Source organism: Rhinoraja longicauda, chromosome 29 (assembly GCF_053455715.1).
Source record: "Rhinoraja longicauda isolate Sanriku21f chromosome 29, sRhiLon1.1, whole genome shotgun sequence".
NCBI lineage: Eukaryota > Metazoa > Chordata > Chondrichthyes > Rajiformes > Arhynchobatidae > Rhinoraja > Rhinoraja longicauda.
In genome coordinates, this window is record NC_135981.1 from 23441952 (window position 1) to 23457644 (window position 15693).

A 15693-nucleotide genomic window follows, 5' to 3' on the forward strand; every position below is an offset into this window, starting at 1 on the left:
CCTGCCTTTCCTCCATATTACGAACAAAGTACTACGCATCTCTCCCCCACCTTCTGTGCAACCAACACTAACTTGTGTTCTCTTGTTCCCATTTCTGGTGAAGCCTCTCAGATCTCTTTCCACAGATGATGCCTGACCTACTGAGTGTTTCTGCCATTTTCTGGTTTTATGTTCGATTTCTACTATTTGCAGATTTTGTTATTTTCATTATCTCCACAATATGGCCTTGTTTGACCTCATAGTGCTATATGAATGCACTGCATTAGTTATGATTTCATATGGGGTGCCAAGGAAACATCTTCTGGTGAATATATTTGTCGAGACTTCAGTGGAGACTCTGATGCAGTGGTTCCAATATGTTTCTGTGTGGATTTGGCTGAGTTTGGCCAACATTGGTCAGATCATTGTTCCTTTGTCACTGATTTTTAATACTCCCTCCATATTCTCTTTCAGGAGAGCCAGAGCAATATATTTATGTTAATAGACTGGTGACCCAGAAGCCTGGACTCATCATCAATATGCATAAATTCAAATCCTGTCGTGATATTTCCACTCGGTTAATTAAATCATCTGGAATATAAAGTGTGCATCAATGATGGAGACCATGACTCCACGCGAATGCATAAAAACATAATTGGTTCATTAATATCAGTTGGAGATGGGAATCTACAGCCATTAGATAGACACAAAATGCTGGAGTAACTCAGCGGGACAGGTAGAATCTTTGGGGAGAAGGAATGGGTGACGTTTCGGGGTGGGACCCTTCTTCAGACCGAATGACTGAAGTCACTCCAGCATTTTGTGTCTATCTTCGGTGTAAACCAGCATCTGCAGTTCCTTCCTACATATTTCGTCTACAGCTATTAACCACTGATATCTGATCGCAGACCCAGTGTGATTGACTCCTGACTTTTGGAATGATGTACCAGTCCACTCGGATCAAGGAAAGTCACAGATGTGCATTAAATGCTTGCCTTGCCACAGTTACACAAAGCTCATGGATGAAAAGAAGACCACATCTGAAAAATGTCTCCACAAATATGTACATTATGCAATAAGATTTCTAGAAGATGGATCCTCAGCACATTGTACTAAATCACAACTATCTGTGCCTTCATACATCATTATGATTAGTAGTCAACAAAAAAATCAAAATACAATAAACATTGCACTATGGTAGAAGACTCACAACTCATAGAGGTAATTTATTACATCAAAACAGTTACTTTTTTTTCATTAAAAAAATTATCTGGATATTTAAAAAAAGGTTCTCTTACTTTTTCAAGAGAATCAATGGGTTTTACAATATCATATATTTCACCATTTAGTCCACTAATTTTTACATTTTGCCAAGGAGATTCACTACTGTAAGTCTGCAGATTTCAAAACACCTTGGATATAATTACCCAAATTTACAACCTTTTGGATTTCAAGTAAGAAAAGCTGTTTACACAACGTCTCCACAAATATGTACATTGTGCAATAAGATTTCCAGAAGATGGATCCTCAGCACTTTGTACTAAATCACAACTATTCGTGCCTTCTTACACAAATTACACTACTTTGCTCTATTGAGTTCTGACCACTTACACAACGTTTAAGCTCATATGTAATGTCTCCACTAGCTTTACCATGATGAATTTACAGCCAAAAGAGTTTATGCAGGTGAATGAGTCAGTTACAACGAGAGGATTGAGGAAAAAGCTGATTTACTTCAACAAAATAACATAGTTTACTGCAAGCTATGCTAACACAGCAGTCAAGGATAGGTTGTACAGTTTTTTCAGATTGAACATATATAATGCATTATTATTGGAGCTATGCAAGAATTTCCTTTGTAGGCCACTGGTAAGCAGTTAAAAGCTTTTATCAATTGCAGCTATGCAACATCTTGTTGCGTGTTATGAAAGTTCATTTAATGACTTAAAGACTTTGCAAGTGATGGAAGTGAAGTTTTATACAGCCCATGCTCATAGTGCAATGCTCTTTTTAGACGAGGAGGAGAAAAATGTGGAACAATAGAAAATAAAGCCTAATACGGCCACAAACAAGTCATAAAAGTTCAGTTTGCTCAAGACTTTGTGACTTGCACCAAGTAAAATCAATTGTTTGTTACAAAGTGATGCTAAATGGATTTGGATCACACCTTAGAAGCTTACCTGAACAAGCTTATTTGCTGGACTATTGAGCAACTGTACCAGGGCCTCTGCTGCCCCAATATCACAACAGTTGATGCAGAGAAGTTCCAATATAGTACAATAACAATGAATATACGAACAAAAGTTTTTCTTCTTCCACTAGTGCACAGATTTTAAACAGTCCAAAATAATTTGTAAGCACTTCCATGAGAATAGCAGGCAAAGTAATGTCTTGTGAAAATATTAGTCATTAGTCTGTTGAAATCAGTTACAATCATTTCTAAACTTGCAGCAATGCAGCACGAACTCAATGGAGCAAACTTATTTTCCCATTGTTTTGATCAAGAAAAATCCACCTCGGAACAACAATAAAAAATGACATAATATTGTCAATCTGCCACCTTTTAAAAATAAGCTGTGTAATATGTCCAGTGGCAGATTGCAATTGTACCACCACATTCTTAATAAAACAATTGGCATGGCAATATGAATGATTTGATGGCACTCTTAATTATAATACATATGTGAATAATTATAGTCACAGCTCCACAACTAAACAAAATGTATTTCACTTGGTGAATAGATCAAGCAGGTCAATTAATTATAGGCCACGGGTTTGAAAATACCAAAGGCACACAAGAGTCTCATATTGGATCCCAATCCTGCAGCATTATAATAGTCTCTGCATCTGCAGAGAGTTGTCAATAGAGACCTTCCTTCACACTTAATCAAAACAAAAGTGGCTCCTTATTCTATCCTTATTGTCCACAGAGTGATCTCACTGATTTTTTATTTTCAGGTATATCCCGAAAGCAAAAGTTTAATTTTACCACCACTAGAAAAAGGACAAAATCCTCAATGAAAATATATACTGTAAAATTTGAAACTATTCCAATCCACTATGTATCTTACAGATGTTATACTGTATTGTTATTTTTTGCTGATGCGACATATGTTTTAATGATAGTGTGAACAGAAAGGACAATGAAAATAGAATGAACTGGAGTGATAGAAATGGGTCAAAATAAAACTTTTACTCACAGTTTTGAAGTCCTTGTGAGTACATTGCACTCCCCGAAACTTGCAGTACAGCATCATATCCTTGAGACTATGCCCAACGCGGTCAAAAAACTCATGCATATTGAATACCCTTGGCTTGTAATGCTTGAAATCAGCTTTCTTCTTGAGAACTTTCAGCACCAGGGGATCAGCCAGCTGGGGGCTCTGGATGTCCAGGTGGACGTTGAGCAGTCCCAAGAGCTCGCCAGCATGGTAGAGATCATTGGTCGTCAGCTTCGAAAAGCGAAACTCGTTCAAGTTGCAGATCGTCACGGCGGGAAAGACCAGGTTGTTGGCGGCCACCTCTTCCAGCTTGGCGACGTGCGGGTACGAGAAGTAAAAAGCCACGCGCTCCGTGCATTCGACCACGAGTAGGCCCAGGGATCCCATAAACACCACAGTCCACATCAAGCGACGTATGGTCATGGGCCCATAGACAAATATGTGTCTGATTCCATGGAGGGATGACGTGTTGGCAAAGACATGGATGGTGGACGGCTGCAGACTCCCCACACTGCCTGTGCTGTTCTCCTTCTCATCCATCTCTTTATTTCTATTTGTATGTGTGTGAGTTCACCTCTCTTCCAGCTGCTCAGTGCACTTAAGAGCGTCTGTTTTCCTTTTTAACCCTGTCTTTGGCAGGTCTAGCTGGCCCTTTGTGTGGGGAGCAGAAAATAACAATCTTTCACAACAGATAGAAGCAAAACTCTTGCCTTTGACTTCCACAGCACCATCAAAAAGCCTTCGTCTGTTTGGAAGCAGCGGGGACGGAAAGATAGTGTGGGAGGGATAAAGGATCCCACCAATCGTATCAAAGATTCTCCAGCTGACAATATTCCTGATGAAATACTTAAAACCACGAAGCAGTCTGCAGTCCAGTAGCTTGAGAAAATGCTCTGCTCAATGTCCACAGGGATGTCAGCCTTGGTAGAGATGATTTATAAGAGAACAAATCCTTAAATTGATTGCTCGGCTTTTCTTTCTTGTTTTCCTATGGTGTTTATTGCTGGACTCCAAGCACCTCTGGGCACTTTCCTGACGCTCTCAATGTGATTCCAGGATCCTCGGACAGTGAGAATGGATTGCTGATTGAGAGAGAGAGAGAGAGAGAGAGAGCGAGAGAGAGAGAGAGAGAGCAAACAGATAAGGAGGGAGTGAGGAGAGACAATCTGCAAGTGAAACAGCAGCAGCAGCAGCAGCCGCGGCAACAGCAGAAGGCTCCACAGACTCACAATGAGCACATTAGTTATATTGCTATCCCAAGCTTTCGAGAGCCTTCAAGCAAAAAAGCAGTGCTCTGATGCAAATTGTTGAAAAAAGGTAGCATATGCAATTTGCATGCCAATGAACTTTACAGAATGTTGAAAGGAAATAAATTCATCAAAAACATCAAATAAACCAGAAACAGTCAGTACTTGACACTGAGAGCAAATGACATTAGCGAGCACTCATTGATCTGTTGCATCTTGGTGTTCGTCTGTGTGGAGTTTCGGGCTAAATACATCATCCAGTTGAGGGAATTACAACAGCAGCTTCCAGTGGTGTCTGACTGGGAGCTTGCCGAACAGCAGAGCACAGGAGGGGAAGCCTGGATTATCGCGTGTGCAGAGGCGTTTATATTTATTTTAGTGCTTACACTCATCACGTATAACAACTAACCAAGCCTTCTAAAATAAAGCAACCATGTATGCCTCACTTGCATTAACCCTGATCCAGGTTTAAGCTAGCTGCTCAAAACGTTGCATTAACCTCCTCAGACACAACTGTAGCTTAGATTTTGCCATTCTTAACCCATTACTGTAAGTGAATCTGGTCATTCGAGTGAATGTATCAGTGCTGTGCTGCATAGAATTTAAGGGAAAGCACCAGTGAACGTGATGACTACATTTAAAGCATGTCGCTAAATTCTATCCAAATAGATTGATCATGGATTATTTCTCATGATGAGCCAGTAAAAGCAACAAATTTGGTCTTATTAGTCAAAGCTCGGCAGTTCAATTTGGATGCCTTTTAAAGGTTAGACTTATCTGCATTTCTAAGGGGACATGATTTCAGATGTAGTTACTTTTGAGTTTTTTTAAGCTTTAATGGTTTCGACATCTTTGTTTAGGCAGTATTCAGGTGAAATGATCATATACCAGTTAATATGTTTTTACATCAAAAACACACAAAGTGCTGGAGTAACACAGCGGGTCAGGCAGCATCTCTGGAGGACACGGATAGGCAATGTTTCAGGTTGGGACCCCTCTTTGGACCCCTGGGTCTATATTCTTACAGTCAGAGGGACCACCCATGTCATTGTTCACAAGAAGGAAATAAAGGAAGAAACAGCATATGCCGGGAAACTGAAATGAGAACAGAAAATCTCTTTTAGTATTTAATTGCTTCCATCCTCCACACAGGGTGGCAGAGTGGTGCAGCAGGTAAAGCTGCTGCCTCACAGCACCAGAGACACGGGTTCGACCGTGACCTCGGGTGCTGTTTGTGTGGAGTTTGCAAGTTCTCCCTGTAACTATGTGGGCTTCTCCAGGTGTGCCAGTTTCCTCCCACATCCCAAAGACATAGGTTAATGCAAAAGTGGGATAACACAGATCTCGCGTGAATGGGTGATTGATGGTTGGTGTGGCCTCTGTGGCCCAAAGGGCACACTTCCATGCTGTATCTCCAAAATAACCGCTGATTTTTATTCAGACTGAGCAATTGTCCATATTTCCCCTCTCTTCCCTATTCTTCTCTGCGTCTTAAAACTTTCTCCGGTTCTGATGGAAGAACATTGGCCTGAAGGCTTTTTCTCTCTCGACGAACACTACCCGACCCAGCTGAGTATGTTCAGTATTTTCTGTTTTTATATACGCTTGATAAAGGGAGTCACTATACTCAAGAATAAATAATGTATGAATGAAAGCTTCTTTAAAATCCAAAGAATCATATCGATACAAATGGGAGCATCCTTGAATCGATCAAAATGTATTTTCTGCAAGCCTCTGTGAAAACAGTAGAAAATGACAAGCTGTCTATTTTCTCGGATACAAATTTTCAAGGCATGACAGAACTTCCAATGCATAACATTCAAATTTTGGCAGACACAATAAATGTTTTTTACATTGTGTAAGGTTAAGTTTAGATTTGATTAAATGGCAACTTCGCAGGTAGGAAACACAAGCAATATCTATATCGCTTGGTTACTGATTGTGGATGATCAGCCATGATCACAATGAATGGCGGTGCTGGCTCGAAGGGCCGAATGGCCTCCTCCTGCACCTATTTTCTATGTCTATGTCTCTTGTTTCCCTTTCCCCTGTCTCGACCCGAAACGTCACCTATTCCTTTTCTCCAGGGATGCTGCCTGACCCGCTGAGTTACTCCAGCATTTTGAGTCTATCCGTTTTAAACCAGCATCTACAGTTCCTTCCTACACTCCAAAGCTTCACATGCATGTTCAAAGTACAAATGGTTTCTCCCAGTCTCTCCCTGCACCCCCCCCCCCCCCCCCATTGTTTGCAAGCTGGAATATTTTATTGCTTTGTTTCCAACTAAGGTTGCAGCACTCCAGCATTATCAGTGTGAAGCTGGTACCAAGCACAAAACCTGCTGATCTATGGTACATGTAAAGTAGTGTAGGAAAATAACTGCAGATGCTGGTACAAATCGAAGGGCTGAAGAAGGGTCTCGACCCGAAGCGTCACCCATTCCTTCTCTCCTGAGATGCCGCCTGACCCAGCTGAGTTACTCCAGCTTTTTGTGATACCTTCTATTGTACATATAAAGTTCTGTTGCTGCTAGGTTATCCGAGAATGGGCTCATTAATAACGCCACTATATCGCGCTATGACAAAATGGATGGGGGGCTTCTAAAGGATGCAGAAAATCATTCTGGTTTAATGCATTCTGCATTTCAATTAAAATATGGCCCTGAATTCTGAACAAAACTCTCTCAAAAAGTGTTTTGCATGAATGCTAAAGTGGCAGCATTGTGAGCATTACCTGGTTGAACCTGAACAGCAATCTTTCTTGCTGTCCAAATGGAGCAGAGAATCAGATACCAGAGAATTGAAAGAATTACTTTATTCCATGTTAGGTGGAGATGAGAATTTTATCCACAAGATCCAAAAGAGGAGCAGTACACTGGGAAGAAAACAGCATGTTCATATTGATCATAAGATAGTGAGACAGAGATAATGTTCGGTTCAATGAGTCCACTCCGCCATTCAATCATGCCTGATCTATTATTCCCTCTCAACCTAAATCTCCTGCTTTCTCCCTGTAACCTTTGATGTCTCACTAATCAAGAACCGATAAATCGCTGCTTTAAAAATACCCAATGACTGGGCCACCGTCTGTGACAATGAATTCTACAGACTCACCACCCTCTGGCTAAAGAAATTCCTCATCGACATTGTGAAGATATATCCTTTGATTCTGAGGCTGTGCCCTCTGGTTCTACACTCTCCCATTACTGAAACCATCCCTTCCCCGTCCACTCCATCTAGGCCTTTCTTTATTTGGTAGGTTTCAATGAGATCCTCCCTCATCCTTCTAAACTCCAGCAAGTGCAGGCCCAAATGCCCATCATACATGAACCCAATCATCCCTGGGATTATTCTCATGAACCTCCTCTGGACTCACTCTAACGTAAGCACATCCTTCCTCGGATATTCAAGATCAAAACTGCTCACAATGTTCCAAATGTGGCCTGACCAGTGCCTTATAAAGCCTCAGCATAACATCGTTGCTTTTATATTCTAGTCCTGTCGAAATGAATGGTAACATGGTGATCAAACAAGTGTGAAGTGAACTCAATTCATGATGATTAATGCACTATTTTAACCTGAGCAATTAAAATTAGAATTCCAAGTGCATTTCTATGAGATGCTGAAAATTGGATACATGACAATGGGCTATAATTTTCACTGTGATCTACCTCAGTGCATTTTCACTGTTAATCCAAAGGGGGTGCATCATTAGTGATCTGAAAGACTAATCACTGGTAATCTTAATGACTACAGCAATATTAACAGGAATGACTAATCCCCTTGTACAACAGAATGGTAAACTGCATTGGTCTTTAAGTCAATTAACAAGTATTTATATACTGTAGTCAGACGACTGATGGGCCAGAATTTATTGCCTTCAAAAAATGCTGAATTAAGTATTCATCGCACTCTGTCCTAATCAGTACATTTCAAAATATATATTTACCCACTGATTGAAATTCTAATAAATATTTTGAAAGAACTTGGACGACTTCTGTGGAACACACACCATCAGATGACATTTAGTTAAGTTTAATTTAGAGATACAGTGTGGAAATAGACTCACTAAGTTCACGCCGACCACCAATCAGTCTGAAGAAGGGTCTCGACCCGAAACGTCACCCATTCCTTCTTTCCTGAGATGCTGCCTGACCCACTGAGTTACTCCAGCATTTTGTGATACCAATCACCTATTCATTAGTTCTACTTGACACACAAGGGACAATTTAACAGAAGCCAATTAATCTACAAACCTGCACGTCTTGGGAGTGTGAGAGGAAACCAGAGGGCCCGGAGAAAACCCACGTGGTCACAGGGAAAATGTACAAACTCTGTACAGACAGCACCCGTAGTCAGGATGGAACCCAGGTGTCAGGCGCTGTAAGGCAACAGCTGTACTGCTGCACCACTGTGCTGCCCTAAACATGTAGATAACGTGATGTAATGGACAGGGGAAAATCAAGAAAAGATTCAAAAATGTGCCATTAATATTGTGGGAATAATTTATGGATTTACAATTGATAAATAAAAATTAATTTATACGAGTTTAGATATTTATGAGTGAGAAGGCATGAGAATGTGTTTGAGGGGGGAAAAAAAGATCAGCAATGAGTGAATGGTAGAGCAGACCCGATGGGCCGAATGGCCTAGTTCCACTCCTATGTCTCATGATCTGATGACTTTTTTGACTTTCAGTAAATGATGTTCAAAATGTTCATTTTTATCCTTTCTTTTCAAGGGGATGCAATATAAAGTCAACCGCCAGAAGGGGCCAGAGTACACTTGGAGTTGTCATCGTCCTAACTGCTGGACACCAGTCCCTTTCAGTCCTGAATAAAGTCAGATTCACATGCATCGGGCAGACTCCACTCCCTGCTGGCCGCTGCTGCCCCTGTTGTGGTTTGCTTGGTGCCAGACGCAGGGCACCAAGCAAATGTACTGTGCAGGTGTATATTAGAGAGCATATTGACTAGTTGCATCATGGTCTGTTCAGCAACTTCGTCCATGCTGTGTGTGATGCTGGGTCACACTAATCTCCTCAGCCTGCAAATATTAACAGCTATGAAGGACAACATAAACTTATAAAATGGATTTTGTGAATGCATCAGTGACAAAACAGTGCACAAGAATTAATAACACAAACCTGTGTGGCAACATAACAAAGAAATAAAGATGTTACTTCTCGTAATCAAAATTCCAGAAGCACAGTACCTCAATAGCCAATCGGTTAGCTCATCGTGCATCTGCAGTAGTGAACCATGAGGATCATTTTTAGTTTTAGCTTTAGAGATACATCGTGGAAACAGGCCCTTCGGCCCACCGAATCCGCACCAACTTGCAATCCTCGCACATCAACACTACCCTACGTACACACGGGACAATATTATTTATACATTTATACCAAGCCAATTAACTAGGAGGGTGGGAGAGTACCGAAGGTATTGTAGAAAATCCATGCAGGTCATGGGGAGAACGTCCAAACTCCTTATAGACCCATCAGGATCTAAATCAGGTGTCTGCCGCTGTAAGGCAGTAGCTCTACCGCTACGCCATCGTGCCGCCCAAAAGGGATAAACTGCAGTTGGATGCGAGGGAGATGTCAGAACTTTTGATTTGAAAACGTGCATTCAGCCCAGACTGAATAACTGGGGCATGTTTGTCCACATCAACCACCTGCAAAGTTAAGTGATCTGGAAACACTTTGGGTCGCTCAACGGGGAGTTTCCTGTCTCCTTCACAAAGTCAAACTCTCAAAGAAACAGAAAGGTGGTAAACTCCACCAAAATTAAACAAATACTCTGGCGCTCTATTCATAGAAGACATGAAAAATCCAGAAACAATAGAAAACTACAGGCCCAGAGTGAATGAGTAAAATAAATTAGAATTGGTGATAAAAATGTATCGGAGAAATGAATGAGACCAAAAGCCACTTTTTCCTCAGTACCCAATAACCTGCACACAATGATTTTAAGAGCAATAGACCAAGTGGACCCGTTGGGCCCAAACCTCTCCTGCATTGGTGCAGCACACTCTCCTCCCCCTCCCTCCCACTCCCCCTCCCCCACTCCCCCCTCCTCCCTCCCCCATCCTCCCCTCTCCCTCCCTCCCTCCCCCTCCCCCCTCCCTCCACCCCCCTCCCCCTAGCTCCCCTCCCCCTCTCCCCTTCCCCTCCCCCACTCTATCCCACTAAACCCCCCTTATCCTCCCTCCTCATCCTCCCTCCACCCCCTCCCTCCCTCCCCCCTCACTCCATCCCGTCCCTCCATCCCTAGGAGATAGATTTAAACTTTAAAATCTGAATGACTTAAAAAACATAACACCGATTTCAATGAAACCTCTCCCAACAGCACCAAAGGGACGACGGTGAGTAAGGTGGGCCTAAAATTGTCGCGCTATCGTGTAGTTCAGGAACTAGTTTGGCTGTAGTTTGGCTGTAGTTCAGGAACAAACAAACAAACAAATGAGAGTTTTAGTATATAGATGACAACAGTGATAATGGATTCACAGGCTGTCATCTTCAAAAAATTCCATTGATCCTAGAATGGTTCCCACATATGGGAATGTACCAAATGTAACTCGGTCACTGCTGCTCATCTCCAACAGCACTCCCTGCTTCAGTCCAGATCTCAGGTGCTGCCCCCTGGTGTAAGCACATTCTCCCTTGCACTAACTGCAATACAGTGACTGGCAGAAAAACAATTCAATGGGACAAATAGTCTCCTTCTGTGTTCTAAGAAAATATGTGAAAAAATATATGCCTGACATCCATAGCAGTGAAATTGATAGAATCTATTATTAAGGGAATGGCAACAAGCCTCCTTCAAAAATAATAATAGGATTGGGAAGAATGAACATGAATTTATGAAAGGGTAATCATGTATAACAGAGCTTTTTTGAGATTATAATTAGCAGAATAGACAGCAGGGAACCTGTGAAGTGGTGTGTTTGCATAATCAAATGGCCTTCAATGAGGTAACAAGAAAGAAATTATGAAACAAAGTTACAGCACTTGGCATTGGGATTGGTATCCTCGTCATGAACTGAAGATTGGTTAGAGATGGAAAATTAAGTTGGTCATTTTTTGGTTGGGAGTTAATGGCTAGTTGGGTGTTGCAAGATTTAGGATTGGGATCTCAGCTGCTCATAATCTCTATCGTCGATTTCGATGAAGTGAACCAAATACAATCTATCCAGTGTGAAGAAGGATTCCTACTCGAAACGTCATCTCTTTTTCTCCAGAGATGCTGCCTGACCCCCTGAGTTCCTCCAGCACTTTGTGTCGATCTTTGGTGTAAACCAGCATCTGCAGTTCCTTCCTACACAATCTATCCGAGTTTGCTTGTGATACATAGCTGACCAGACGTGTGAAGTATGATTACAATACAGAAAGGTTTCAAGGGGATACGGGCAGCTTAAGAGAATGAGCAAGGACGTGGCAGATGGAACATTACAAAACAGATGTGGGATCATCCACTGTGACGGAAAAAACTGGTGAGAGGTCAATGATTTGTTGATGTTCAGAGGGACCAGGATGTCACTATACGCAAATGCAGATACACAAGGAATTGCGAATGCAAGCAGTGTCGTAGAGTCATAGAGTGATACAGTGTGGAAACAGGTCCTACGGCCCAACTTGCTCACACCAGCCAACATGCCCCAGCATTACTAGTTCCACCTGCCCATGTTTGGTCCATATCCCTCCAAACCTGTCCTATCCATGTACCTGTCTAACTGTTTCTTAAATGTTGAGATAGTCCCTGCTTCACCTAACTCCTCTAGCAGCTTGTCCCATACACCCTTTGTGTGAAAAAGTTACCCCTCAGATTCCTATTAAATCTTTCCCCCTTCACCTTAAAATGCTTTGGTCTTTACCACAGAAATTTTGAATACATGGATAAATAGGGCAATGGTGAGACCGCCATCTTTATTATTGTGTCCCGATCTGGACTCCCTGCCCCAGTAAAAATATATTGGAGTGCACCGTAGGTTCACCAGATTGATTCGTGAGATGGGGGAATTGTCCTGAGAGAGATTAAGTAGGTTGAATCCATACATTATTGGAATGGATCTCATTGAAATGTCCCCAAATCCTTCCCAGACTTAACAGGACAGATGCAGAGATAATGTTTCACCTGGCTGGGGCGCCTACAACCACTCAAATTAATGGTCAGCCATTCAGAATGAATAAGAGGAATAATTTTGTCAGCCAGAGAAGAGCAAATATTTGGAATTCTCTACTCAAGTTATTTTGATTTTTTAGATTTAGAGATACAGCGCGGAAACAGGCCCTTTGGCCCACCGAGTCCGTGCCGCCCAGCGATCCCCGCACATTAACACTATCCTACACCCACTAGGGACAATTTTTTACATATTACCCAGTCAATTAACCTACATACCTGTACGTCTTTGGAGTGTAGGAGAAAACCGAAGATCTCGGAGAAAACCCACGCAGGTCACGGGGAGAACGTACAAACTCCGTACAGACGGTGCCCATAGTCAGGATCGAACCCGAGTCTCCGGCGCTGCATTCGCTGTAAGGCAGCAACTCTACCGCTGCGTCACCGTGCCGCCATGTGGCCAGACAATGTGGGGACAAGACAACATTGTTGATGGAGCCATACTCTTCTGGATTTCACATTTACAATTACTATCTGGCTTACTCCTCCTATTGTTTATTCAAGACCTTAATAGATTCTTGGACTAGAAGGAAATCATTGCTTATGAGGTCGGGCTTGGAAATAGAACCGAGGCCAACAATCTGAACAGCCAAAATCTTGCCAAAGAGCGTACTCAAGGCATTCTCCTGCTCTTGTTTCTTGTTCTTCGGATTTACGGAGGACAGATTATTGATCCCGCTGAGAGCAAATGTTTAGTTTTTCCTCCATCTCAGTTATGCCCAGATGGGGGGAATGAATTACTTCCACATTGTGTATAAAACTAATCATGATACTTCCATAAAAATGTTGATGTACCTTAATTCTTGCACCAATTACAGGCTGCTCCATGTGTAAAATTAGAATTCAATCAGTCCCGGTTTAAATTGTTCTGAGTTATGAATATCATGTGAAAAGTTCAATACAATTCACAATGTTACTGTTCTATTATAATTACATTGTTAAAGTTAATTGCACATTTTATTGAGTGCTCACATTAAAAATATATAATAGTTGTGCTTTGTCTTAGTCTTTGCTGCTGCAGAGTGCCATTTGCAACATGTTACTTATGACAGAACTCACAATAAAATATAACATGTCATCCCAGTTGGAAATCAGAATGTATTCCTCAGAACAGCATAACTTTCATTTAACTCAAGCAAATTTCAAAAATTTCCAACCCCAAATATTAACACTAAATAAACATGCCACTTTACCTTCTGAAATAAGTGGTGAGATGGACAAAGTATAATGGGGATATGCAGGGCAAGTTATGTTCACACAAAGGGTGGTGTGTGCTTGGTATGTGCAGTCAGAGGTAGTGATGGAGGCAGATGCAAATGTGGCATTTAAGAGGTTTTTACGTAGGCGCATAGATATAGACAATAGACAATAGGTGCAGGAGTAGGCCACTCGACCCTTTGAGCCAGCACCACCATTCAATGTGATCATGGCTGATCATTCTCAATCAGTACCCCGTTCCTGCCTTCTCCCCATACCCCCTAACTCCGCTGTCCTTAAGAGCTCTATCTAGCTCTCTCTTGAATGCATTCAGAGAATTGGCCTCCACTGCCTTCTGAGGCAGTGAATTCCACAGATTTACAACTCTCTGACTGAAAAAGTTTTTCCTCATCTCTGTTCTAAATGGCCTACCCCTTATTCTTAAACTGTGGCCCCTGGTTCTGGACTCCCCCAACATTGGGAACATGTTTCCTGCCTCTAACGTGTCCAACCCCTTAATAATCTTACCCTGGGAAGCAGACCATCAGGCCCTGGGGATTTATCAGCCTTCAGTCCCGTCAGTCTATCAACACCATTTCCTGCCTAATGTGAATCCCTTCAGTTCCTCTGTCACCCTAGGATCTCTGGCCACTAGAACATCTGGGAGATTGTTTTTATCTTCCTTAGTGATATAAAGGAATTGGAAGAGTTTGGATCATAATCAGGTAAATAAGATTAGTTTAGCTTGAGACCATGTTCAGCACAGACGTTGTGGCCTGGAGGGCCTGATCCTATGCTGCACTTTACTGTGTTCTATGAAATATTAGCCCCATTTGTAATATATTTAGACGACTGGTCTTTTTCAAATTCCAAGCTGCTGATTCTCAGATTATCCAAATACCACCTGCAGGCCAGATAAATTATTTTTATATCACAGAAAATACAGCTAACTTCCTAAACTTCCACAAAAAACAACAACATTCTAAAAGGAACTATTGTATTGTGATAAACAATGTTTAGTTGACGGCAAAAGATGTTTGATTCCATTTTTGTTTCCAATTTGAGATAACTGTGATTCAAGATGTTTCTGTTTATCACAGTATAATTATGTTTACTATAACAAACATTTATTATCTGTCTTTAGCTTAAGTGAGTACAATTATCACAGCATGTGTATTTTGCACAATGAATCTGTTTATCAATGCATGTGTGAAATAGTTGCAGCCTTGGTGTTGTCAGTACATATGTCTTTGACAATCTGAACTTATCACTGTGTCCAATGTCACCACTCTGTGTTTACAGATAAAACACCAGTCACTACATTCAGTTGTAGAAGCAAAGAACTGCAGACACTTGTTTACCAAGGAACGACACAAAGTGTACGAGTGACTTCGCGGGTCGTGGAGCATCTCTGGAGAACATGGATAGGTGACGATTCGGGTTGGGACCTTTCTTCAAACTAATTGCAGGGTTAGGGGAAAGAAAACTAGAAGAGCACTACTTTAATGTTTATTTAGTGTTTGACGCACTATTTTGCAGCAATAAAGCAATAAGACGGGCAATGGAAGCAGCCTAAATGACTCTCGTTTGACTGTAAAGTAGAAATGGGAAGTTGAACAAAAAAGGTTGAAGAGAGTACAAAAATAATTTGACTTATTCAGCAGGCATTACTGTTAAATACGATACTGTACCCCAACTCCAATTATCTTGTATGCCATGATTTTCTTAGTATCCAAAACCCATCTATCTCAGACATCAATCTACCCAAATGAAGAAGCTTTCACAGCCTTCAGGGTAAAATGTTCCAAAGTCTTAAACATCAAGATTAAAGAAATTCTTCCCCATTTCAGTTCTAAATCACCAATTTCTT

General features: G+C 41.5%; 1 protein-coding gene across 1 annotated transcript in view; it reads right to left on the bottom strand.

Annotated features, from left to right (window-relative positions):
* The window catches only part of LOC144607775 (acid-sensing ion channel 2-like), a 1151036-nt gene extending 1147131 nt beyond the window's left edge, over positions 1-3905 (bottom strand). Inside the window, exon 1 of the mRNA XM_078424836.1 lies at positions 3180-3905. Coding sequence (XP_078280962.1) covers positions 3180-3740 — 561 coding nt within the window. The 5' untranslated portion in view covers positions 3741-3905. The remainder of the gene's footprint in view (positions 1-3179) is intronic.
* Positions 3906-15693: the final 11788 nt, after the last annotated feature.